Consider the following 27,650-nt stretch of genomic DNA (forward strand, 5'->3'; position numbering starts at 1 on the left):
GGCTGTTCGAACGTACTCGAGGCACCACCTCGAACACAGGACCCCTAGCCGTGGCGACTACAGAAGGGCGTTGTTGCTTGTTATTACATATAGCAGTTCTTCTACTATATATAAAAAACAACAGGGGCCCAAAGCATAATTCTGTAAATGCAAAAATATTCGCGGTGGTTTTATGTTCGCGGTTTTCGCGGTGACCGTTTCACCGCGAACTTAAAAGCACCGCGAACATTTTTGTCTAAAACTGAAGCAGTATGTGACTATAGCGCTGCCGCAAACTTAAAACCACTACAAACACTCCATTTTCGCCTTAGCGCGAAATAAAAACCACGCGAACTTTTACAATTTCAGGGTGTTGAAAGTCGTATGTTCAAAAGCTATTTTCTGGTCATCTCCATCCATAGTAAGTTTATGATTAGATAACACTACTCAATTACGCATCGACCATCATGGAGCAAAAATGCAATGTCGTTGTGTGGTGAGAACTCATTGAAAATATTCGCGCTTGCAGGCCAGCATTAGTAATTTACTTCAAATCTTTCGATCGAACGTGCGCGATTGTGACGGATGAGTACAGGAAACAAGAATAAAATATATTACAACCTAAGAGTAAGAGACTATAAAAACTATGAAACCATAAAATGACGTCATGAGGCCAATGTATTAAGCAAAGTAGAAACATATAGGATGAGAAAAATCCTGAAGAGTTCTATTATCTGGTTAATTGTAAAAAACGGGGATGCTACAGACAACCATAGTTCCACGACCTCATACCTTCGCCAAATGATATTGACTTTTTCGAGTATCATATCATAAATGTTTCTCAATGATTATTTTAAAAATGTCCCCCTTTGCCTGAATTATATCAGTTGATCATTTCCTCTAACTAAATAACACAAGTTGTTCAAAATATGAACGTACTTTTAAATAGCAAATAAGGCTAGTGTAGCATTTCCACATTAATTATATAAATGAGGCCCTCATTTGCATGATTGATGTCCAATGATGTTCACATCAATCCGTACATAACCTCCTTACTCTGATATTAGATCAATTTACCCCTCCCCTGGGACCAGAGGTGCTGAAATGAGCACCAATTTGCCAGAAATTGAGAAGACGTAATGCTTTCTTGAGGGGATTGACCGTTCTTAGTTAAGGAGTGGTTTGTCTGAAAGATCTTTCTACCAAACTTAGGACATAAGGAAGTACACTAAGGCTATTCTAGACTACTTAAAGTGTAATATTAACATTAGAGTATTGGAAAAATGGGTTATTAAGAGATATAATTGATTAAAATGGATGTTTTGGTTAATTTTTGGCACTGGTCTAAGACAATCAACGTACTGTCCCTAGGTCTTGTGATATGTATCCCGTCATGCTCTAATCAAAGATGGCGGGATTTGTTTTGGGAGGGAACCTTCGTCCATTCATCTAATTTTTCAACCTCTCCTTTCCAACTTCCTGAAGTCGCTAGACCACCGTTTCGTAAGGAAAACTGTTGCTCTGTAGACCCTGAAGACATCCTCAAGACATGGAGTTAAGACGTGACCTGGAAATGAAGAAATCGTACAAGTAAATGCGAACTTTACACGACATCTCGCGATGGCTTCGGGAAAATTTCTCACTTTTTACAAGACGTTCGTCCTCTTCTTCTTCTTCTTCGGACTGTGTAAGGGGACCGCTCTACCGCACAAGAAAGGTAAAAATCTATAGAATATAAGGAATATTAGAAGGTGTAAGGTTTGATAACCGTTCCGTATCTAGCGAAGGTTTACATGTATGAGATTTTTGCATGTTTTCAGATCGAACGTGATCGCGATGTGATTTTTGAAAAACGTTAACATTTTTTACTCCACTGTGTTTGAGTTTGCAACAAACGCTAAAGAGATAAAATCATACAATTTGAACAGAACAGTTACACAGGTTGTTTCGATCGCGAAGTACGTGCCTGTGGTGTGTTAATATGCCGCACGTATTGATTTTTTATCAAAGCACGAGGTTTTGTTTGCGTTTCTCATGACGCAAGGTACTAGTAAAAATCCTGACCTGTCATGAATTGATGATCATGTTAGCGCCTGGCCCAGACTTCCGGGTTTCATGGACACATCCTCACAAGAGGGCCTGCATGCTCTTTTCCATAAAGCATAGACAGCCTATTTTCATTCCCCGTTATTCGAGGGAAAGCCGTCTAACTCTACTTAGTCTCGTGATTCATAGCGAGGTGACCAAATTTTGCGTAAGTGCCTTCCTTGATTTTACCGTATTACTAGGGGGTTCCTCTCAATTCAGCGTAAAGCTTTTTCTGGACCCCCCATGTAGATCCTCTCACTACACATCCTAGGACAAACCCAGGGCGTTTCCTGGACAAAAGTTGATATCATAAAACTAAAACCTTTATAAATATTTCTGGTTGCTTCGCTAACTATTTTTCTTTAGCTGTTAGTCTTGCCAAGATGGTATTATCATAAGTCTAACACTAACACTGAGTAACAGCTGTAGTAAAATTATAAAGACATTTCAAAATTTTAAAATTTAAGCAGAACAAATATTCCAATAAAAAACTCCTGTCACTTTGTGAAGAGGTAGAATAGTAGAGAGAAAGAGAAAATTTAATTTGCATGAATATGGCTGGATTTGCACAAGTGTTTCCGAATTGACTTTGAGTCGACTTACATGTACATGTACATGTAGGAGTGGTCTGTTTACACACAGGGCCGCAAAGTGACCCAGCTGCACCGGTGATGTGACGACCGAAATCTTTCCTAGCTCTGAAACATGACCAACTTGCACCACACAGTACGCAAAATGTTTAAAACAGATACCAGAAATTATGGCATTAAGACTAAGAGTAAGAAACAAATGTCCAAATTTGTGTGAAGTGCCATCACTAATTTTTATTTGACCCCTGACCTGACTCCATGGATTTGCACACACGAAAACTCGACTTGGCACGAAAACGTGTGTCTAAACCCAGCCAATGTCTTCTTTCATTGTTGATATTTTATTCTCTTCCAGTTGAACTTGACTTACAATGCAGATGTCTTAGACCTTTGAGGGAAATGGACACCTGGAATAAAGCGACATAGAATAAGCTACCGGTAGCGATTGCATAATGTAGGAAGATGACATTGTTTAATGGTACATATTGTAGAATCTGACCAATCAAAACATTTAGTTGCCGTTGTTGTCATTTTTCTACATCATATGTTGAATCTACTTACTAAGTTTTGCACAACGATTTTCACAACATCTGAGATTCTGAATTCAACTTTGTTGTGTCATGCACTTTGCGTGGCTTGCTTTTGTGTGTGTTCTTTTTTTCAACCAACAACACACTTAAAAAGCCATCTAGCATAATATAATTATAATTAATTGTTTGTACATAATATGAATAAGGATCAACTGCTTTTGCTATGCTTAACAATGCCGGAAATGTGAAAAATAATGCAAATATCATCGGAATATGTTTGAAAATAACATTGTAGTTTCAAACATAAGTCGAAATGGAGATTTTCAAATTCAGAAAAGCTGAAGTTTTGGCACCCAAAGTCTACAAAGTACAATATGTACCATTATCATTTCCTCTAAACAGCAGCCAGTGTAAATCATGTGGAACTGGAGCATTGCGATGTTTAAGAACATGTGTAACATTTCTCCCGTCCAGATGTAGACCCATCAGCAGGTGGAGGCCTGTTGGACCCGGGGAGCGTGCTGGCGGCCTGGGTGTCGGGCGCCGTCCTACTGTCACTGGTCGTACTTACAGTCGTCTGTCTCTGCTGTAAGGATCGCAGGTTCAAGGTCAGAAAACCAGTTCTGGAATTAACTACTCTCACACTCACAGGGCTCAAAATATTGCAGCTGGGTGCATTATGCACTTTTATGCACCCAAAATTGGGCCTGTGCACCCAATTGCAATTTTTGACTGTGCCCGTGCACCTAGAATATTTTTGATGTCTATATGGTAGAGGTACTTTTGTACACTAGTGTGCAGAATGTTCTTGAACTGAAGTATCAGAAAAATCAACATAAACTTTGATGTACTTTGATGTACTTTGATGTAAAATTTTAATTCCAGATTGAAGTTCTTAAGAGAGGCAGTACTAGTAGGGTTATTACTAATTTGTTTTGCTGACATTCTACTGATTCTTTACATGCACCTAGAATTATTTCTGTGCACCTGATTAGTGCACCTATTTCCAAAAATAGATTTTGAACTCTGTCTCATCTCCAAAATAGAATAACCCCCTGGAACAACAGTGACAAATATAGGTGAAAAGTCTACAGAACAGAAAATAGAGGTTCATTGTAATGCTGACTTATGAGATTAACTCCGATTATATAGCTTAAGTGATAATCCAACCATATACATGTATGTAAAAAATATGCCCCCAAGCTTCCTCTACAGAGTAAATATTATGACTGTGACATTGAAGAGAGGGGTGCGGGCTGGTTTTATCCCAAAGTAAATATAGGTGTTCCTTATATATACATTTGTATATACTACATTACATAGTTCGGTAGTGGTCACGCAAGGACTCTTAGTTAGAGAGGTCTGGATTGCAGATATTTGGTACTAAATGGTGGCATTCTGTGGTATCTACATGTATTTATAAGGCTAACTGTGGCATGCCAGACCTATGTAAGGTAAGTAGTTGTCCTGTATAACCTACACATGTATGATGTAGTTCAGTTCTTGTGCCTTTTTTGGCGACGCCTCAGGGGCGAGCCAAATGATATAGTATTGTGTGCAGATTGCAACTATTCTAGGAATTGTACAGGCATGTGTCCATAGGCATATTAAGACAATAAGAATGTTAGAAATGTTAGTCAGACAGAAAGCCTCCCTCGGGACATTCCTCCTAGATAACCTAGACAGGAAGCTACATCTGTCTACCAGATGTGCCAGGCTTATGTATACATGACCCATTTAAGACCTCAGCTCTACAGTAATATTGCTCTTTTCTAAAACAATGTGTGTCTGTTACAATGTTTTTAGACGCCCTAATGCTGGTCCTTACAACTGTAAGATTTAATGTCTTTCTTCGGGGAACAGGTCATAACTGCATAAACTCTGTACTGATAACGATTGTGCACACGCTGCTTCAGTTACCTATACAAGCAGATTAATTAAAGGGCATTAACCTCATTCATGACATTGGGAACATGTCCAAGCCAGATTGATCAATGAAAAATTTCACTGTCGCAAGGAAATTTAGCAAGCCAGTTGTACTAGTACTATATGATTATCCTGCTGATAAGATGCCACTTTCTTGCTGATATAATCCTTTACACTTCCAAGAACGTTAACACATGGGACACATACACAACAACATTTCTGTGGATTAAGATTCCCAGGCTGGCATTTCATTAGGGCTCCATTACTGGCAAATTCCTTTATGACTGGTGTGCCTGGTATTCCTGTGGGACTCGAATTCCATCCTGGCATTCCATCCTGGGATTCCATCCTGGCATTCCATGCTGGCATTCCATCCTGGCATTCCATCATGGGATTCCATCCTGGCATTCCATCATGGCATTCCATCATGGCATTCCATCCTTAGCTAACATCCCTGGCCATTCACGCTCTAGAGGACTTAGTTCTATAGTTCAGGGAACATAAGTGTACAAACTGTTGCATGGTGTATGCTGTGTCTGTTGGTAAGTGGACTATGATTTTAAAATTTGTGTAGATTTGGCCTAACATGTTGTTCATGTAAACAGCAGTCCTATCAGAGTAGAATAGCCATTTTGTATGGTGGGAACCCGGTCCGTGGGCTGTTTTCAGTTGTCGTGATCAGGCTGTGATGAAATCGATGTTCGTTCTGGCAGTGGGGTGTGTCTGGTAGAATCTAGTGGAACTGTCGCTGTCTGTGTGTGTGCGTGTCTGTGTGTGTGTCTGTGTGTGTGTGTATTTGTCCAGTAGAACAGGTACCCGTCAGCCCTTTTTGTTAGAAATCCTGCATGAACAGCACCACCTATCACTGTGCCTTAGGCAGGGTAAAGTAAAAATTAAAACAACAACCACCGTCGCCATGGCAATGTCTTTTTATCATTGCCAGTCTTGTTTATGTTGTCCAGACTGCTTGCATGGTGAAAGGTAGTCCCATAGCCTTTTTGAGGCTGTACGGGCGGTAGGTTTTTATCCACTGTGTCTGGGGCAGGGTATTGGAAGGCGGAGCCCATCCCTCTTCTTCCACTGCCTTTTATAATTACCTCCCCAACCAAAGTCATGTACCCATTTTCATACACCTGGTTGGAGTGAGGAACGTCTTGGTAGTGCCTTTCCCAAGGGCACAACATCGGTGGCATGTTGTCAGGGGATTCGAACCCAGGACCTCTTGGTCCTGGGGCAAACACCCTAACCATGACGCCACTGCTTGCTTGCTTGACTCCTCAGCAATTCTGTGGGGCATGTCCTGCTGGCAGTATGCCCTTGGACTGGAGCCACAGCCAGATTCTATATAGAGGGTGTCGACTGCTGCTGTCAAACAATGTCTCACTTGTCATCACAGAATTTTGAAATTTAAAAATAGGTCACTTGAACAAAAATAATCTCATTCAACATGAGGAAAATCAAACATGATAAACCGGTGAAAACTTCTGCAAGCGATATATTTCATCAGTTAAAAGTTAAAAACCTAAATGTATTTTTAATTTAATTCCATTTATTCTTTATTAAGCCAGGGAAAAACTCATGTCGCCTGCAGTTTGTTTACCATTTTCACTGCACAAAAGTGTCAATTTTTCAAGTGCTTTACAAATCAGAAGTTACAATATTTTGGTTCTTGTTAAACATTTTTTTTGGTCTTAATAGAGAATGGCAAGCAGTTAGCAGATTGTCATAGACCTCCAGATAAAAGTTTAGTTTGAAAGGTTATATTCAAATGACTGTCGGGCACCTTTGACCTGTTGCTGACGTCAAAGTTCTGTTTAGGATGCAGGACATAAACCTCGGGTCATTTCAACTTGAGAAGGATCAGAGAAGTGATTGAAAACTTGTTGGTAAGCACTAAACTTTGTGTATGAAAATAGTGTGTAAAATCTTGAGAATAACAGCTAAATGTTGTTGTTTATCATGTCTGTTTATGTAGGACCTTAACGAGGATGTGACGGAGGTTTCGGGGAGCTCCATGTCTCCGATGTCGGACATGTTCGCCCCCATGTCCTCCTTTACCAACAGTCCTGTGGAGATTGAACCACTCCCTGATATAACTGTCCTCTCACACAGGTAAGTTTTAAACAAAAATCACAAATGTTACTAACTTAAGCTAACATTGTGTGTTGTAACAACAGCATTCAGTGTTCTCGCCAGACCTTTTCAGTATAGGGATCCCCTATGCTGTGATTTGGACCCCCAATGCTGTGATTTGGACCCCCTATGCTGTGATTTGGACCCCCTATGCTGTGATTTGGACCCCCTATGCTGTGATTTGGACCCCCTATGCTGTGATTTGGACCCCCTATGCTGTGATTTGGACCCCCTATGCTGTGATTTGGACCCCCTATTCTGTGATTTGGACCCCCTATGCTATGATTTGGACCCCCTATGCTATGATTTGGACCCCCTATGCTACAGTATGTTTCAACCAGCATATGGGTGTTTCTTTCTGGGAAGAACCTTGTGACCCTTCATATTATGCAGTCATGTATTAATGTTATAAAAAGTTCATATTTGGCTTCAGAATGAGGCTGTGACAGAGGAAAAACTTTACTTCACAAAATTTATTCCTCAAAATGTAGGAAATAGTTCTCATTAAGAACTTTCATTTTGAAATTTTTTTGTGAAGTAGTTTGAAAGCAGTTGAAAGTTGAGGTTATTGCAGAGTCTAGATTATGTACTGGTTTTACCTCCTTTATACGTAGACTTATACATGTAGTTCTATGTGGGTGTACAGCTTAATAAATATCACATGCTGCATATGAACATGTACGACTTGGAGGCCATCCTAATATTGACAGTGGGTTGCCCTTGACCTTGGTATTGAGACTCGAGCCAGACATGAGATCCTTCTCAACTGTCTATAATCCAATTAAACGGTTACTCATACCGCTGGGTTCTCCAGTAGAAATGTAATTTTGTCTGAGTGAAAGAAGGGATAACATCATTGTTTGGTGGCTTGTGATGTATAGGACTGGTGACTTAATAAACTGTGGGAGAACTACCATGGGAAGTTTTAGTTGTCTTTGTGGTCCTGATAGGGTACTTGAATGTACAAGATTTTGTGAAACAATATTTGTAAGAAGAAAGAAGACCTGAAGAGACTCGATGTCATACACAGATTAATTTTGATTTATCATCTTTAAACTGTAAATGCAGAAATGTTCGCAGCGATTTATATTCGCGGTTTTTGCAACGACAGTTTCACCACGAACTTAAAACCACCGTGAACATTTTTGTCCAATACTGATACGTAACTATAGCACTAGCTTAGAACCACCAAGAATACTCAATTTTCCCCTTTAGTGCATGATAAAAACCACACAAACTTAAATGCATTTACAGTCACTGACAACTCTCACAATGTAGTAGGTAGTACATAGATGGTTTCTTTGTTATTAGAAAAGATACGGAATGATGTAAGATTTATTTTGAATCCCTACTTTGTAGTTTGTAGACGGCCATGTAAAAGTCACTGTACTTTTCCTTGCATTAAGAAAGCTTCAGTTTGTTTTTCATGTTACTTAACTCTTGCTTGTTTGTTTATTTCAGTGGCCCACAGTCCCCAAACCCAGTGCTGGCTCCTTTTGGATCTCACCCTGTAGCTGCCAGAGGTATGTGAAAAACCCACCATACTTTTCTCTCTAACCATGGCTGGAAATCCTGGGTGCATGTGCACCTTCGTGCACCCATCATTGGAGTTGTGCACCTAATGTTTGACTGTAGGTGCAATGGTGTACCTAGATATTTTTGTACACTATAGGGTAACGGTATTATAATTCTACAGTAATTTAGTATACAGAATATTCTTGAAATGTAAGTATCAGAAAAAGCAACAAAAAAAATTGTTGTACTTGTTTGAAATTCTGAAGTTAGTTAAATATAGAATGACAGATTTAAGTTCTTAAGAGAGGCAGTAGTGTCAAACTTGATTTTGTTTTGCTGAGATCAACTTTCATGTGGTGCACCCACAATTTTTCTGTGCACCTACTTTTTTGGGTTGGGTGTATCAGTGCACCCAGCTATTGCAAAAACACATGTGTGACATTTTCTGTTCACTAGAAATGTAATCTGGATTGATATTTTTTGTCCATTGTAGAAACTTGCTAAAACCCAGTGTAAAGTCAAATTTCAATGTTGGTTAAAGTAGTAACGTCGTTGTTGTATCCCTGTTTTAGGTGTGAGGAAGACCAACTTTCCACGATCACAGCTGAACTATGTGGCTGAGATTGGAAACGGCTGGTTTGGAAAGGTGGGAAAATGCTGTCACTTTACAACTGTACTCACAGATTATAAAATCTTATCTTTGTGAAAGATACATGTACAGATACATGTACAGAAGCTGATGTGTTACAATGAAAGTTGGTTATACCAGCTATTCAGATACAGAAGCTGGTGTGTTACACCGAAGGGCAGTTATACCTGCTATCTAGATACAGATATAGAAGCTGTACATGTTGTGTTACACCGAAGGGCAGTTATACCAGGCATATACAATGTAGATACAGAATAATACAGAAGCTGGTGTGTTATAATTACACCGAAGGGAGGTTATACCGGCTATGCAGATACAGATACAGAAGCTGGTGTGTTACGCCGAAGGGACTGGTTATACCGGCTATATACAGATACAGAAGCTGGTGACTGTGTTACTCCAAAGGGTGGTTATGCCGACTATAATGATACATGTAGATACAAATAGAAACAGCCATTTACAGATACAGGTAGCACTAATTTGTGTGAACTTGATCATGACTTTTGACACACCAACTCCAGGTGCTTGCAGCTGAGGCAAGTGGCCTGATGCCAGGCGAGCAGAAATCCCACGTGATCGTTCGGCAGCTCAAGACGTCTGCCGGGCCCGAGGAACAGGCTGTCTTCCTGCAGGAGATGCAGCCTAACAGGTCTGGTGTTCCAGGCTACACAAATTTCATCATGTTGCATAGGGCAGCACCCATCTCTGTTTCAATAGCCCTTGGGCCACACAACTTTGTGCAATCACTACAGCAGGGAGCTAGTCCACTGGTAGTGGTGTGCATTTGAAGCCTAACAGGCCTGGTGTTCCAGGCTAGACAAATTTCTTTAAGTCCTTCCCAGACGAAATGTTGTATAGGGCAGCGCCCATCTTCGTTTCAATAGCCCTTGGGCCACACAACTTTGTGCAATCACTACAGCAGAGGGCTAGTCCACTGGTAGTGGCATGTCTTTAACTAACAAACTCTTTCCCAACTGCTGATTACTTAGCAGAAAAAAGCAGTATGTATCCTTTACCTGCTGTAGGAACATCTTAAGACTCTAAGTTGAAGACGGGACTTTTAAGACTTTATTTGATCGGCCTAAGCAACTAGGTATTGTCTTTATTGAAAGCTCCCTCAATTTGTTCTTGAGAGGTAACTTCATTTTTATGTATCCATACAGAGAACTTCAGCACCCTAACCTGCTGGTAGTTCTTGCCCAGTGTCTGGAGGCTATGCCTTTTCTACTCATCATGGAGTACTGTGCCATGGTATGTGTACTTGATTTACAATATAATCCTTCTCCTGCGGGAAGCCTATATATATATATAGGCTCTCTCTCTATATATATATCATATATATACAGAGCCTGTATGTGAGTCCTGTATATGTACCGAGTGGGGACATTTTTCAGCTGAATGCATTATACCGCAGCAAAATGCAACGAATGCGGAAATAACAATGCCAACGTAGTGCAGAAGAAGTCAAGGGAAAATGATCTGATTAAGAAATCAAATTAAGGAAATAAGTCACGTAAAAACCTCAGCAGGACAAGGGTTGAGTTATTCGTAGCCTCCTAGGCCTTAGCAAGCCCTATTAGTCGTGTTGATTTGAAGCTCATAAGGTGCTTTTTTCTGATGGCATATCAGTTCTATAACGGTACTCATTTTTTCTGGGCAGCTTCCATAGAGGACAACTACAGATTTTGCATACAAAAAACTGATTTCAGTTGGAACTGATAAATGCATGCCATCAGAACAAAAAAGCACCTTATAAGCTTCAAAGAGGCTGCAAAGGAGGCAAGGTTATTTGTTGGTTGGCTGGTTCTAGTTGTTTTCCCAACAGGACAGTTTCAAACTAAAGGCTAAAATATGTCTCATCTTTATTGGTTTTACTCAAAACATTAGGAACTGGTCAATTACATATAATTTCTCCAAACAGGTGTTGGGATGGAAAATCATTACATTTTCCTAGCTGCCTGTTTCTACCTCCCTAGGAAAACGATTTTGCCCCCCCCCCCCAATCTCACCTTGGAATCTACTGTAAGAAACCAGACTGAATGCTTGCTAATGTTTCTTTTACCCATATAGTTTAAAACAAATATGTTCCTTAATGTTCCATTTAATGATCTGATATTCTCTTCCTCCCCAGGGTGATTTGAAGGGGTACTTAGTTCGACAGCGTAGAGAAGCCCAGACCCTGGCCCAGAAGGGAACCCTACTGAGGATGGCATGTGACATGTCAGCAGGACTTCACTTCATGCATCAGAACGGATTCACTCATGGGTAGGGCACTGTGCTTATTCTGACCGCCTGATCCCTGATTGCAGTGCAATTGGTAGCAACGTGGCAGGCATCGTGTGGCGCAATCGGTAGGGTGTTCCGCCCAGAACCAAGAGGTCCCGGGTTCGAAACCACTGCTATGCTCCGATGTTGTGCCATTGGGAAGGCACTTTACACGACTTTCCTCACTCCACCCAGGTGTGAATGGGTACCTGACTTCGGTTGGGGAAGGTTGTATTGCTTATACTCTCCTTTTTGTTTTTAACCATCTTAAACCTTCCTTTCATCATGAAATTTGCACTGAAAAAATTTGAAAACATTGCTGTTTTTGTGTTTATAACTGATCTTTGTGTATCAGAGTGTGTATAATTTTGCATAATTGCATGTAAAATATATGCCAATATGCAATTTTACATGTAACCGGAAAAGAAATATTTTTAGCACCCATATGCCATGGGTTCAGGTCCGGACTTATAAGTCTGGACCTTAACCTGAACTTCTGGATCTAAATTCGGACCTGAACCTGAACACAGGTTTAGGTACACAGCACTAGCTGGTATCATGCTAGTATCATGCAATGTATAAGACAGGAAATGTCATGTCGGATGGTTTCAGTAGTTGTTTGTTTGTTTGTTTGTATGTAGGGACCTGGCCCTGCGGAACTGTATGGTTGGTAGTGACCTGACAGTGAAGATCGGGGACTACGGCTTGTCTCATGAACGCTATAAGGTGAGAAGGGACTGTTGTAGAGTGTTTCAGTTTGATGGATGAAAATTTGCTGTGTTAAAGTTAGAAGTAGATTGGCAGTACGTACTAGTGTGGGATTCTTGTAATTTCATTCTTTCCCCAGACTATCATATCTTTTCCTTGCTCTAAATGCATATATTTGTTTGAGATGATGAAAAAGATTACAGTAAACTCTTTGAATTTCATTAATTTGAAAGTTCATGTAGATCAGACTTTTGGGATTTAAATTGCATAGAAAGCTGTCCATTCTCTGTGTGCTTGGCTGAAAGTATGAGCCGTAGCAAAGCTACATGTGTACATTGCACTTCTATTATAATAGCTAACGAAAAAGCGTCATGCTTCGTCCTCGATCTGAAGTTGCGTGCTTCTAGTCTATAAGACACCAATGACATCAGAATAAAAAATTTCCTGAAATTACATGAACCATAATATAATTAGAAACCTTGGAGGTTATTGAACATTGAACCATCAAAACATCATACCTCCAGCTTTGATTCTTCCCACCAGGTAATTACATTAATCAGGGACTTTATCCCTCAAGGTGTCACAATGAACATGGCAGCCGGTTTGGAACTTTGCACTGAGGCTCGGAAAGAACATTCTTTTGAGAAGCAAACAAACTAAATATTGTAATGTCTTTTAATGAAATGTAAGGCGGTAATTAAGCACTGTTTGCTCATCAAATAATGTTTTTCACAAGCTGTAGTGCAAGGTCCCGAACCGGTTGCTGTGTTCATTATGACGTCATGAGGGGTTAAGTCACTGATTAATGTAATTACCTGGTGGGAAGATCAGAAAATAATCAACAGCTGGAAGTATGGTTTCTGATGGTTCAATTGTATTTTGGTGTCATAAACACTTTAACCCATGTATTCCTTTGCAGGGTGACTACACACTGGTGAACCAGACAGAACTGGTTCCAGTCCGATGGATGGCGCCGGAAACCGTGCGGCTGTCGGGTGGTCAGGTTCGCCTGCTGGACACCTCAACGCAGGCCAACGTCTGGTAGGTTGTCAAGACAACTGTATCCCTTAGTTACCTCAGCCATAACTATTCATTGGCAAGGAGCTGTGTTTTTACCAGACTGAGTGTTGTTTTTTGGGACTTGTAAATCAAACCCTGGTTACACATAGCCTAACATGACCTCCCGACCTTCCCCCAACCATGGTTAGGAGTGATTCAGGAGCTAGTTCAGCTGTGGTCAGCACTGGATGTCCAGCGCGGTTAGCTGGTGTTTGGCTGTACCAGTCAAATATTATGACAGTTTTAAAACATTTGGCTGTGGTCTGGAATGGGTTGGCTGGTGGTTGGGAGTACGTGAAAAGGGGTCATGGTGTGTTTGGGAGTCAAATTTGACTCTTAATCTAAAACTGGTCAGACTGCTCCTGACCTATCGCCAACCTTGCTTAGTGTTCAGCAGCCATGTTCGGCTATGTGTAACTGGGACTTTAGCCCAAAACTTCTCTCAGCAACGTCTCTGTCTGTTGTGTGAGGGATGGTCTTTAATCTTCAATCAGAAGGGATTGCACTTTGCATATCCTCCGAACAGCATAAAAGGTCTTGAAGACTTATGATTTGGCAAAGGATTTTGGTGTGTAATTTCTGTGTTATGTTTTCTGTGTTAATATCTAGTACCTGTTCTTGTCATACCTACAATGTACATGTACATGTAGAGAGCTTGTCTAGGGTCTGTACAGGTAAGGTATAAAATATCATGAAACACAATGTACATGATTGTATGTATATGACATTGTATGTTTTCCACTGAAGGTCCTTTGGTGTGTGTCTATGGGAGTTATTAGAGCTGGGCAGACAGCCCTACTCCGGCCTGAGTGACCAGGATGTGCTAGTAGAGGTCATCACAGAACAGACAGTTCGACTGCCACAACCTGTACTGGACATCCTACATGCAGACAGATGGTAAGGGCTGAGACTATAGAGACTAGAGTATTGTTAAGTTTGTCCCCACAGTAACAAAAATGCCCCGGCCTGTAGTTTCAGAGCAAGCTGCTAGGGAGCCCAAACCTTCACCACTTCTTCCTTACATCAAAAGGTATCTACATGCACCACCAAAAAATAAAGATGCCATAGGACAAAAGATCTTTGTGTGATATAGACTGTATTGCACCGCATATTGCCAAACTAAAGATAGACCCATAGCCTTTTTGAGTCCATAGGGGCAGTGGGTAGTTATCCAATGTGTCTAGGGCGCAGTATTGGAAAGTGAAGCCCAACCCTCTCCTTCCACCGCCTTTCACCTCCCCAACCGAAGTCAGGTACCCATTTTTACACCTGGGTGGAGCGAGGAAAGTCGTGTGTCAAGTGCCTTTTCCAAGGACACAAGGAAGCCAGGAATGCCAGGAATCGAACCTGTGACCTCTTGATCTTGTGTCCGCTAGCCTAGCCACTCTTCCATTCAATGCCACTTAATATTACAATAAATGATCTCCCTCTAAAGAGCTTAATAATCTACCACAGTGACTCAAAAATCATTACCATAGCATGTCTAGAACATGAGATACCGAAACCAGAAGTTCTGCTCCTGCAGTACCTTAGAAAGTCCACAGGGGGCCCCAAATCTATTCAAGTCAAGGTTTCATCAAGACCTACCCACATACCAAATATCAATACAATCCATCCAGGCCTTCTTCAGTTATTGTGTTCATACACAGACAGAGAGACACACGCTTCCCAAAACTTAACCTTCTTGTCTAAGGTAACAATGTTTATGTTGTTTAGGTATGAGTTGATGCAGTTCTGCTGGCTGAGTGCAGAGGAGCGTCCGTCCATGGGTGAGCTCTACTCCCTCCTCTCATACCTTCGCCACCAGAAGGAGGAGCTCGACGCCGCCGAGTTCGAGCGCAAGTGGACCACCATGAAGCCGCGGGATACGGTCGCGTCGCTCAACGACTCCAAACTGGCGCTGAACGGGTCCGCGGTGTCAAGTTCTCCGGACCTGGTGATGTCACACCTGCGCGGGAGTAGTCACAGTCTGAACGTGTCGGTTACGTCGCAGGACAGCCGGCTGTCGGGTAAGGCTCAGCAGAAAATTTGTATATGTTTGTTTGTTTGAACCTTTGTTTATTCATGAGAAGCTCAAATCAGCCTGTAGGTTGCTTTTCACTGAGTCATGACAAAGAGCTAAGGTCGGACCAAATTTATAAACAGATTGTACGATCAAAGTCCTAGCAAATCTTTCAAATTTGCCTTGTTCTATTCTTTGTTTGAACCTTAAAGTTTGTTCAAATATGACGCTGTTTTTCATGGAAGTCATAAGGGACCAGGTAAGGGTCAGACAGAATTAACAAAGATACAGATTATACATGATTTAAGTCCTAACAAATCTTAAAAATTTGCTTGTGTTTGTTTGTTTTGACTGTTGTTTATTCACGAGGAGCTGAAATGAGCCTGAAGGGTGGCTTTTCATTGAGGTCAGAAGGGAGGAGGTTAGGGTCAGACAAAATATCACAGAGATATGTACATGAAATACTATGCAGATTTTATGTGATTTAAGTCCTAATAAATCTATAAGCATAGACTCAAAAACATGGACTCAAAAACACATCATTATTGCCATATTGGTGTCAAGAATTACTCTTACTAACTGTTATGATTGTACACTAATGGAGATCTTAATAAAACAAACAAACAAACAAACTAAAAGGAAACAACCTACAGAACAAAATTCTGAAGGGAAGGTTTTATTTTTGCAGGTCCATTTTTCTGTAATGATATGAGAAGTTAACCTTTTTTGTGTGTTGGATCAAGTTATATTTAAGAACTTTTGATGATTGTGATATATATTAATATCAATACAGATGAGCTTTCATTTCGATAACCTAAGATAAAATAAATCACACAACATTCTATTGATGACTCCTAAAACTGCAGAAAAACTGATTGCAGCAATTTTTCGTATTTTTGACATTTAAAATTATCTGCATTTTTCTGACACATGATTTGTGATGTTCTCAGGTGCAAAGGACACCGACCTACTCCTCCCCAGTCCCCGAAAGTAAAACTGTACTTGAATGGGAACTCCTTATCTTTTCCTTAGACTCTCCCCTCTTAAGTATACCATTTCAGATGTTTAATAAGAGCAGGTGGTTGCAGGTAGGGTGATAGGGGTGTCCTTTCGTAGCTTTTTCCCTCGGTGTAAGGATTTATCCGAAATGTACCCTTTGCTTTTGTGAGGAGGTCTTTCCTTTTGTTGTATGTTGAATTCCGCAAACCTTTCTGGTTTTTCCTTGGACTAGAAACTCTAGCAACTCTATGTAAAATGGTGGTAACATCTGCATGTAGTGGACTTACTCAGCTTTGTAAGAATGCTAGTTGGTTGCAGGCTAGGTGTGGTAGTTTGTTGTTTTTTGTCTGGGTGTCGTTCCTAATCCCATGAAAAAAATCTTCTGTAAGGATGTGGGACGCCACGAGATGGTACAACCGGTATTCACGCAGTTGATCGTCTTCTATTGATGTGAAGTCTAGGTAAGAAAGAGCAAGTTGATAACTGAGTAGTTCTAAAAAAAATAATCATGATTACAAGAATTTTCACGTCCAAGTTGATGTCTTGTGGATCCAGTTTTGAGGAAGTTTTAAAAGATTCTTTTAACACTTGGACAAAAAAGGGACATGGTTAAGGTCTTACTGTAATATAAGTCTTATTTCTGGCAAAAGAAGGAATATAAATTTCACTTAAGTTTGAATTAACCAGAGACGTTTAAGGTATTAGGTTCTTTAAAGGTGTTAGATACAAGCCTTAGGGCTATTGCCTCATTTATGTGGGGACTAAAAGGCAATTATATACATGTAAGAAACATCTGTGAATAGTTTCATCAGGTTGGCAAGTCACTGTCAATAAAAAGACTCTTTGTACACAACCAAGTAATTATTCAACCAATGTTTTTGATGACCGTCTGTCATGTAAAAATAGTTACATGATTGTGTACAGCGTCAATGCATTTAAGTTTGTGTGTTTTTATTTGGCGCTAAGGGGAAAATGGAGTGTTCGTGGCAGTTTTAAGTTCGCGGCAGTGCTATAGTCACATACTGCAAGCTACAGTATACACATGTAGGACAAAAATGTTTGTGTTGGTTTTAACATTTCTGCATTAATTTAACAGTCACTGTACTACATTTCTTTATTTTTTGTAGACTATGGTATAGGCTGACCATGTTGCGTTTGTTTGTGTCCATACAGGTAGCGTTGCATCTGGAGTCGTGCCTGTCGATGTAATCGTCCACTGGCCGCGCCGCTCGAGCGCCACCAGCAGTATCGTCAGTACGGGAACGCTCACGGGAAGCGACACTGAACGCACCAACAGCCAAGACGCCAACAAGGCCAGCAGGACTGAATCCACGACAAGTGACAACGTTTTCGCGTCCGTCCCTGTAACAGAACCCGATGCATCAGGATCTGCAGAGACAAGCGTGAAACCTGATGTAACGCTAACTGATACAGGCACGTCTGAAGTCGGTAACAGTAACGTGTCAGCGAATAACTCTAACTCTGCAGGGCCAGCGTTGCTGCTGCCCTCACTACTCCGTACTACTCAACAACAGGAGCAGCATAGAACTCAACAACAACATGTTCAACAACAACAACAACAAATGCAACAATATCAACAACAACAGGAACAGCATGAAATTCGACAGGGACAGCAACAGGAGCAGCAAAGATCCTCTCAACAACAACAACATGAACAACAACAGCAACAAGTACTTCAACAATATCATCACCAAGAACAGCAGGTACTGCAAGAAGTTAGATGGGGACAGCAGCAGCAGCTGTCACAGGAACAGCACAAGGTCACAGTTTCAAAGGGACAGCAGCTTCTGACTCATGAACAACGTGTCTCCGAATCACAAAAATTTCAGTCAAGTTCTACCGTAGACAGCACTGTCGTACAGGAAACATCCACCTTTGCTACTTTGACTAGTAGTAACTTTTCATTCAGAAGTGAAATGCACAAATCTGCAACATCCAATGAAGTTAAAGTTCACGAGGAAAAAGGGACTGAAGGTCTTAATTATAGTGAATCGACATTGTTAGTGAGCCCAAGCAGTAGTAGTCTTATGCAAGCAGCAGAATATTCTGTAACAGAGTCTGTACAACACACCAGTAGTGAAAATACAGTTGAGCAAAAGAAAGAACACAGCACCGAAAGCAAGACGTTTCAATTCTCAGACAACGTAGGAACAAGTCTTGTAAGGTCCACACTACAGGAAACTGTGTCAGGTATAGGGTCCTTCCAACGCACCAGCACTCCTACACTAGAAGTAGAGGCTTCGGTCCACACGCCCTCAGAGTCTCCTGTAAAGAGCGAAGCTAGTTCTGACGCGAACGTGGAAGAGTCAAGCGAGAGCGCGACGGGAAGTTATGCCACACCGGACACTTCGATGGGCCAGGTTACTCTTGAAGACTCAAGCGTACCAGCGGTAGTGAAGGAAGACCAGTCTGTAGAGTCACAACTTTTCCTATCTGCAGCAGATTTCAGTCAAACGGTCCTAGAAGAAAACAGAGACGACGTCTTAGCGGAGAATCAATTGTCTGATGTTCTTTCTCACCCCGTCGAAGACCGTGAAGTTGTTCATAGTCAAACAGACAACGAGTCAGACAAAATTTGTTCAAACGGACACTGTGATCACGACAGTAACAATGCCATAGCAAAACAGGAAGAAAAGATGGAAAACAATACAGAGAACAGCTTAGCGTTTGATTCGCTGAGCCCAAAAGAAGTTGTGAGAACTTTTGACAGCGCAGAAGACAAATCAGAAGGTTTTTATAGGTCTGCTCTAGGACAACAAGCCATAGATGACGAAGCCATGTTCGTGGGAAAAACGGAACACAATCGGGACGTGACTGCATCAGACGTGATTGTGGAAAAGAGCACTGATCATGAGTCAACTATAGAGGAACAAGACACTACAGTAGGTCTTAGCTTCAATATGACAGATGGGAGTCTCGGCAGTCTTGAGAGTTCTGTACACAAAGAGGCAAACCTTCTTCAAGACAGTGAAACTTATGCATTTACAGGTACGGGTGCTAAAGATGCTTCTGATGTTGTAGACGTATCCAAAGAAAGTTTTGATGACAAGTCCAGCAACTTTTGGAACACGGATGGAAGAGAAAATATTTCAAATAGTGACTTCTCTTTCGATGTGGAACTCAAAGCGCACAAGGATGTTGTTGAGGACAATGACGGAAGGCTAGACTTCAGCGCAGCATCGCTCGGACAGGACATCTTCGGGAACAGTTTCGTTCCCGCGAGCGCAAAGCCGCCGCGAGACGAGGACTCGGTCAGCAGTAGCGTACAGGGGGACTCTGGAGCCGACATTACCGGAGACTGGGCTAGCTCGGATGAAGAGGAAGAAAGTTCGGCTGCGCCTGTTATTAATCCCGACAAGCAAATCTTAAGCAGCAACATTGTGTCAGGTTCCGAACGTTCTGACGTTGCAGTTATAGGAAGTTCTTTTCACGACTCAGCTGCACAGTATTCACCCAAAGGAAGCCCCAAATTCAGCCCTCCCAAGGATGAACTTGAGCTGTATCGTGAAAGGAAGGCCTCGCTGAGCGAAAGCCAAGGTTCGGAGGACGACACAACTAGTCCCGCCGCGTCTGAGGTGAAGACCGTGGTCACGAACGACTTCTCGGACGACACAGAGTCCCCTGACTCGGCCATGTTGGTCAGTCCATATGCAGAAGAGGACGCAAGGGACATGGAGGAAGACAGCCTAGAAGAACAGGTTTGTTTGTTTTATTTATTTGTTATGTTACAATGTACACTATTGTTGCAATCACTTCCTAAAGGAACAAGTTGTTTTTATCATAAATCTATAGTTTAATACCGCGATGACGAAGGCAGATGACAAAAGATATAAGAGGTCTTAAAAATCAATTCACGTTTTATGTATTACAATCGTGACGTGTAGTATTTATCTGCTATTGTTAATTAAGACAGATAATTCTGAATTTTGAATTAGTATAAAGGAGGAGGGCATTCATGTAGAAGGCTTCCTCCCTCCTCCTGTGTGTTTTCTTTTGTTTATCATATTTTGACATTTGTTGTGCAGATATATGAATAAGTAAACAAACCATTCCCTCCAGGCCCCTGCAGACGACAGTTCCCACCTGGAGGATGTCCCGGCGATCGTTGTTACGATGGATCCGGCCACGACTGGTCCCGTACTGCTGCTGGACGACCTGGACGGACCGCGGGAGTCTACGGACCATCCTGACAGCATGGCACAAGGTGGGATGTACAGCTTGTACATGTCTTAGCTTGTAAGTTCATCTTTGCTGGTATAAATCATTCTGATACAAGTTTTAACTGTAATTTCCAGCACAAAAATTGGACTTACCCAAATTTTCGACTGTACAACACCAGTCCTGTGTTTGTATCCAAGTGCCTGCACTTCTTGTTTGTTCTGCTAGAGGGCGCCGGTCCTGGCAGCATGCCACACTTACTTACATCTCTGACAGCTGAATTAACCAGAGCCAACTGGTTCAAATTTTTGATAGGGTGTTAAATGCACGCCCAAAGGTTGGGCCTCCTTTAAATATAGCACTGAAGGCTTCCAAACTCAGAGTAGGACAGGGTTCAGTGAACTGCAGTTACAGACTGTGTTGATTTTTTGACTGTGGACTGCAAGGGTATGTACATGTACATGCATGTACAGTGTCATTTATGTATTAGAGCTTCAGTTCACATATTCCCCTTACAAAGGTACAATGTATTAGTGAAGATAACATTTTGATAGAATAGTGTAAAGTTGTTTTGTGTGCACAGTTCATTTTATGCATTTGAGTTGGTCTGAACAGTCAGAAAGCAGTGATTGAAAACATTAACGTTACCGGCAGCCTTTTTTATTTTGTTTCATTCAAAAACATTGTACAGTTATGCATTTGCCCTTGAAATATTGGTCAGTTGAAGATTGATTTTTGTTGCTGATCACATGCTTCTGCTATTGCTAATGAACTTCTTGCTTTGTTGTGCATTTTGACATCTACTGTAATTGTGCACTCAGTGTAGATTGAACTGTTGCTATGTTCCCTACATTATGACTGTGTGAGACAGTCATACACTTTTAATGATAAGGTTACTTCAATTTTGTATGCTGGTGGTGTAAGGCTTTCATGGTTACCACCTTTATGCCCACATCTTGACCTCACAGGGACTTAATTTGTTGGTAGAAGGAGAAGGAGGTTTTCATGTTGTTTTGAGTTCGCAGTTGAAACAATTCTGTAGTATTGTCAGTTACTAAGTAATACATTGGGAACATCTATTTGCTGTGTAATGATTTTAAAGGTACACGTACTAGTATTGTCCAAGGAGGAAGAACAAGAGGTAGACCATGGAAAAGATGAGAGAATCATCAGATGATATCAGAGAATGGACATGCATGACACTGAGTAGGACACTAAGAAAAAAGAAAAGGGTGGAGAAAACTAGTACTGGTTGCCAGATATCTTCTGAGGTATCCTAATGTTCAAATAGTCAGACTAAGGGATAGATTAGAAAGGTCACCAGAAAAACCGCAAAAATATAACCGCTGCTACTATTTCAAGATTTACAGTAGTCGAATGTTTCTGAATGATGTCACTCACTGTATTTCATATCTTGGCAGGAAAGAATGAAGGAGGGCACCCTTGGTCACCATGGCTCTATAACACATATTGTCCTCTTGTTTTCAGACCAGCCCGACCGGTTCGCAGGAAGCGATGTCATACGTCTGACGGAGAGTACTGACCTGGATGAGTCCACCACAGACGACCTCCCGGAGTCCGACACGCGAGACTCCGCCCTGGCCAGCAGCATACAGAGCACCCCCCTGACCCCCTCCCCCACTACCACCCTCCCCCCACAGCCACAGAAAAGTGCACTGAAACGACCTGGCAGTGTGGTGAGATTTTAACATTTTACATTGAATATTTTGAAACTTAACTCAGAACAAATTGTGATTCCAGTAGCACATCTACTTGTTCATCTCATAAACACATGATTATACATATGATTGTATCTAATATATATATAAATACTATATATATATATATATGTATATATATATATATATGGAGCAGACCAATCCTCAAGCTAATCTATGCCTGTCACACCACTATCACCCCTCAGTATTATTCATCCGCATTATTCCTGTTTAGACGTTTTATTCAGTTTGTGACACAATCATGAACAGTTAAATGATTGTTATTATTTTGTAACTTGCTTGACAAGAGAATGTTCCTTCCCTAAATTATACATCAGATTGACAAGTCCAGACGTGTTTGTTTCCTGGGTGAAGGCAGTTCTGTTCATGTGGAGGTCTTCAACTACACAAAGGTGGGAAACTGTTTTGTTATGTTTGCTGAGTGAGTGAGTGAGTGAGTGTGTGAGTGAGTGAGTGAGTAACTGAGTGAGTAACTGAGTGAGTAGATAAGTGAGTGAGGTGAGTGCAGGGTGCGAAATACCTGGTTGCACATTGCACAGTGCAACAAGATTTCGGTTGGTGCAAGTTAATTCCAAACCCAGGTAGCGCAGTGTGCAACCTTATATTTTGAGCCAAAGATTTCAACCGGAGCCCTGGAAGCTCACAAAAACACAGTGTCACTCTCATAAAATTCGGTAAATCTTCAATTGAAATAAAGAAATCAACACTTTTTCGTTTTAAACCATCCAAAATCCTTCATAGATCGTGGAATTTGAGCTGAAAAAGACAAAAACACACTGCCCTCAGCTAAACAAGATGTTGTTAGGTCAATGGGAACACAATACTATCTAATATATATTTTGAAATGTTAGTAGTATTATACGCTACATACGAGCTTGATTTGAAGAAATCGGTGAATGTTGCTGGAGCAACCTGAAATTTGGATGTGCAACCTAGCATTTGCCCTTGGTTGCAACATGGGCAACCTGGCTCAAAAAAGTATTTCGCACCCTGGAGTGAGTAACTGAGTGAGTAACTGAGTGATTGGATGAGTGAGTGAGTGAGTGAGTAACTGAGTGATTGGATGAGTGAGTGAGTGAGTGAGTGAGTGAGTGAGTGAGTGAGTGAGTGAGTGAGTGAGTGAGTGAGTGAGTGAGTGAGTGAGTGAGTAACCGAGTGAGTGAGTGAGTGAGTGAGTGAGTGAGTGAGTGAGTGAGTGAGTGAGTAACTGAGTGAGTGAGTGAGTGAGTGAGAGCGAGCAAGCATTATAGTTATGAACTTGGACAAAGCGTTGTTGGAGTGTGGAATGACATGTGATGGTATTTGTGCTAGCCTATTCCTTGCTAGCTTTTTGGTGTTTGCTGTATGTAATATTAGATTATTATGCATCTGTTTATGCAGGTATGTATTACATACAGAATGATTTATATCAAAGCTTCAGGTTGAATTGTAAAGTTCAACCTTTTTTAGGTGACTAATTAACTGTTTTGCTAGATTTTTCATATAAACCAAGGTACTGCAGCTATACCTTAAATTATCTATATTTCTATATCAGGAGCCTGATGAAGACCTGGAGCACATAGTCCTTATCCGTGACAGTGACGGGAGTTCCACATCGGAAACATCCGACTCAGAAATGGACGAAGATTCATCCTTACAGGTATGATACATGCAGAAACATTCACAGACAAACTGATTTTTTACATTGCAAGTCTTTGACAATGGTTTATAATCTTCTACATTAAGATTAATGATTGTGTTTGTAACCTACATTTTGGTCTTGCAGTTTAAAAGGAAACTGTTACTAGTGTTCGGGGGTTGTTCCTACTTTACAGTGAATAAGTTTTTTTCTTTAAACCGGAGGGTTATGAACTAGTCTGTGAGTCTGTGGTGTTGCTAGACCTTCCCCCTTCGTAACGTGCCCGAGGCATCTCCTTGAACATGAAATCCCCATTTAACATCCCTTCCAAAAGATGGTGCAGCCCCAAACGAGATGTCCCAAACCGGGGTTTCCCAGTTACCAACTAAGTGGAACCAGCTAGTCTCAACTGTGAGGCTGATACCAGTTGAGCCACAGGGACATCCCTCGTACCATTGTACAATCATTTTTTTAATGTCATACCTGCCCGCAAAAACGTTCAATACGGGTGTTCCGGACCGGGTGATAACTTGGGGGTATCACACTGGCTTCCACAGAATTTATTTAGAATGCATTTCGAGTGCACCGCTGTCGAAGATTCGAACACTGGATTCAGGTATTGGATTTGGATTTGTTGGAATTGCAACAGTGCAATACACGTGGGACACAGGCAGCTATTGCTGATGTTGTGACCCCCACACATAATGTACCCGATTTTTACACTTGGGTGGAGTGGGGAAAATCGTGTTGGAATGTGCGGCTGTTACAATTTTTTGCTCTTCTGAACTAACTGGCGCATTTCACATATTGAAATGTGTGTGTTTTCTCAGATGGGTATGACATATTAAATGAAATACAACACAGTGTATTCTGCATCACCCTCGGTGATTCTGAATACCCTGTGTTGTATTCTATATGACAATATATAGCATGTCGGCAGAACGTAATGCGTATACCGTAGTTAGTCTGCTATTTAAACCTATTATAACTGTCAAATCTCTTTTGTTCTCTTGGGTCAACGTTGCATCCGAGTAACAGACGTTGCATAAGGTATCTCTTTGGAGACAACTAAATGAACCTATAGATGAGATATAACCTTAAGTACAACCTTAGATACGCGAACACGACCTTAAACTCTTACGTTCTGCTGACGTGCTATGATATAGGATAAGAAAATGTCATATGATAAACTGTACCTCTTCATTCCCCCAGGGTGAGTATGATTGGGGTTCAGAAGATGAGGAAGAAGAGGAGTATGACCTTGAGTGGGACGACGGGATGACCAAGGTCGTACAGGACATGAACAGCATGACATCGGGCACGCCGTCTCCGAGCTTCACCTTCACGCAGGCCGCCATATCTTCCAACTACGTGGGCTCCTCCGCAGCGTACATTCCACGAACCACGATGTTTAGCGCCGCCGTGGACGGTCAGATGGAGTCACATGTTGTGGAAAGGCTAGAGGTTTGTTTGTTTGTTTATTCATTATAAAAACTAGTGAATGATTATTCCTAGAGCCCTTTAACAATACTCTTTATACATTGCATACCTTTAATGTACCATAAGCACTATGCATAGTTGCGTATGATTATAAACTTTTAGCTTGATGTACATGATATGATTTTTAATTAAAAGATTTGAGGCCAGTTGAAGGTATTTTAGTTAGAGTTTGTCTCTTGTATTCAACTTTTCTTTTTCCCACCACAAAATGCTGGTGTTCTGTACAACATTAAAACTTAACTTATTAAGTGCAAATTAAGATACTTAGATACCTTCGAGGAGAGAGAAGAATAGCAACACAGCTGTCATTGGGATGGGAGTCATTACAATTAACAGACTCTAAATGTTTGTTGGACATGTTTGAGGGAGGAGGACATAGGTGGTTACCGGAGTCATTAACTTCTCTAACGTTTTCAAGGATAAGAATAAGAATTAGGATACTAAGCAACTTTTGCAAGATTAGTGTAGACTGAATGTTTATTATTCTTATTTCTCCTGTTGTTCCAGTCGTCACCCCTCCCCTCCCCATCCTGGAGTCCCTCTCGATTCTCCGTACAGCCGGCAAGTTTCTCCATGGAGCAAAACAGAGGTCAGTCTGACTGTCATTGTAACCGTAAGTACTAACTTTTGCCAAGAACTTCCATGAATAGTTCCTGAATCATCATGTCGGTGAATGACTGAATAACAAAGTTCTTTATCCACAACCAAGGAAATGATAACAGCATGTTTCGATGTCATTTTCTTCAGGACAGTTTTGACTCGTTCACTTTGCACTGCAGCTACATGTTGATGTCACTGCTAAAAATGTGGTCACAAATGTAAAGTATCATATCATAAAAAAAAGATGATACTGTAAATCTATGATCATATTTTTATATTTAGGAGTGGATACCAGTTTGGCTTAATCAGGTCCAGGTTTATGCCAGAGGTTTAGGTTCAGGTTTAGACCTGACAGATGAGTACTTTTTTAAACCTTTTCTTCGGCCAGATTACCTATTTTTTTTTAGAATAAGATGTCTAAATAGCAATGTATATAATCATTTGACTGTACATGTACTTTGTTTTTTTGACTCAGGTTTTGGACTTTCAGGTGTGTTTTTTTATGTTATACAAGTCTAAATCAGGTCCATCAAACCGGTATCCACCCCTAGTTATATTTCATTACTGTTGCTTAATGTATGTATGTGACAATACTTTACATTTGGAACAGGGTTGCAATTAGTTCTCTTGCAAATATAGATTATTGACCTCTGCACTCTCTGTCCCACCACAAACAGCTGTTGAAGACATCAGGGATGATAGCGACAGCCTCGAGGTTATTCTCTCAGACGACGAAAGACCAGTCACCTCTCCTTGAAGACATCTTAGAACAGGAGCATCAAAAGAGCATCTTGCGTCTTCAAGTCCAGGTGCAGAACTCAAGACGTTTAGAATGTGTAGAAGCCTGCATTACAGGTAAAACCTTTAGCACACAGAAGTAGCTGTTTGGTACTAAATTCTCTATTGGTTACAGAGTTGGGCAGCAGGAAGGAGGTTAAAGACACTGATGGTCACCTGCTAAAAGTCTACAATTTCTGGCAGAAGGGCTGGTATTACACCGTAAAATATCTCACTGAAGCTATGGTACATTGATGGTGTCACTGCGTCCTAAATTGGATTTGTGTTAGGCTTGACTTTATGATGAGAATACCACGCAAAATGGACAGTGTAAAAGCATGACTGAAAAGACAACAAAATCCAAAGAGATGAAATTCGTGGAACACTGAAATCAATATGCCATGGGTCCAGTGAGATACCCACTTTATATTCAGTGGGTTTTCCCAAGAATATGGAGTATAGCAGTGCTATAACAGACATGGGAGAACTTTAGCAAGATAATCTAAAGTATTAGGGAAGAAACACCCTAAAATATTTGGAAAGCAGTGTAGCAATGCTGAGCTAACAGTTTAGCAGTGCAATGCGGTTATTTCACAGTATGGGGAGAAAAACCCTGGTACATGACATTGTGCGCTCTGGGTTTATGGAAAATGAATGCAAGCAGCCTCTCGAGGATTCTGTTCAACTCCATTGAAGCTTCTTAAAATATTGTAGGACTGTTACTGAAGATACTCAGTGATCACCTTATTAAGAAATGTGCTGTTAGTAATACATCTTTATGACTAGCAAACTGA

The 27,650-nt window shown here is 41.1% G+C and overlaps 1 protein-coding gene across 1 annotated transcript; it reads left to right on the plus strand.

The window, feature by feature from the left end:
* The first annotated feature begins 1,375 nt into the window (after positions 1–1,375).
* Positions 1,376–27,214, plus strand: LOC136439614 (uncharacterized). The gene is made up of 20 exons (XM_066435061.1): positions 1,376–1,696; positions 3,662–3,795; positions 7,089–7,225; positions 8,708–8,769; positions 9,334–9,407; positions 9,932–10,059; positions 10,574–10,661; positions 11,542–11,675; positions 12,317–12,401; positions 13,303–13,424; positions 14,190–14,339; positions 15,159–15,451; positions 17,617–20,162; positions 20,524–20,668; positions 22,111–22,319; positions 22,679–22,753; positions 23,896–24,000; positions 25,192–25,443; positions 25,987–26,068; positions 26,757–27,214. The coding sequence occupies exons 1-20, from the start codon at positions 1,600–1,602 to the stop codon at positions 26,834–26,836; spliced, it is 4,998 nt and encodes a 1,665-aa protein (XP_066291158.1). The 5' UTR covers positions 1,376–1,599; the 3' UTR covers positions 26,837–27,214.
* The last annotated feature ends 436 nt before the right edge of the window (positions 27,215–27,650 follow it).

This window comes from Branchiostoma lanceolatum, chromosome 8 (assembly GCF_035083965.1).
Source record: "Branchiostoma lanceolatum isolate klBraLanc5 chromosome 8, klBraLanc5.hap2, whole genome shotgun sequence".
NCBI classification, from domain to species: Eukaryota; Metazoa; Chordata; class Leptocardii; order Amphioxiformes; family Branchiostomatidae; genus Branchiostoma; species Branchiostoma lanceolatum.

Excerpts from the sequence above, each read along its gene's own strand:
- LOC136439614 (XM_066435061.1), top strand. The coding sequence starts at position 1,600 with ATGGCTTCGGGAAAATTTCTCACTTTTTACAAGACGTTCGTCCTCTTC. Across the intron at positions 8,770-9,333 it reads TCACCCTGTAGCTGCCAGAG|GTGTGAGGAAGACCAACTTT; the intron begins GTATGTGAAAAA and ends TCCCTGTTTTAG. Across the intron at positions 20,163-20,523 it reads AAGACAGCCTAGAAGAACAG|GCCCCTGCAGACGACAGTTC; the intron begins GTTTGTTTGTTT and ends CATTCCCTCCAG.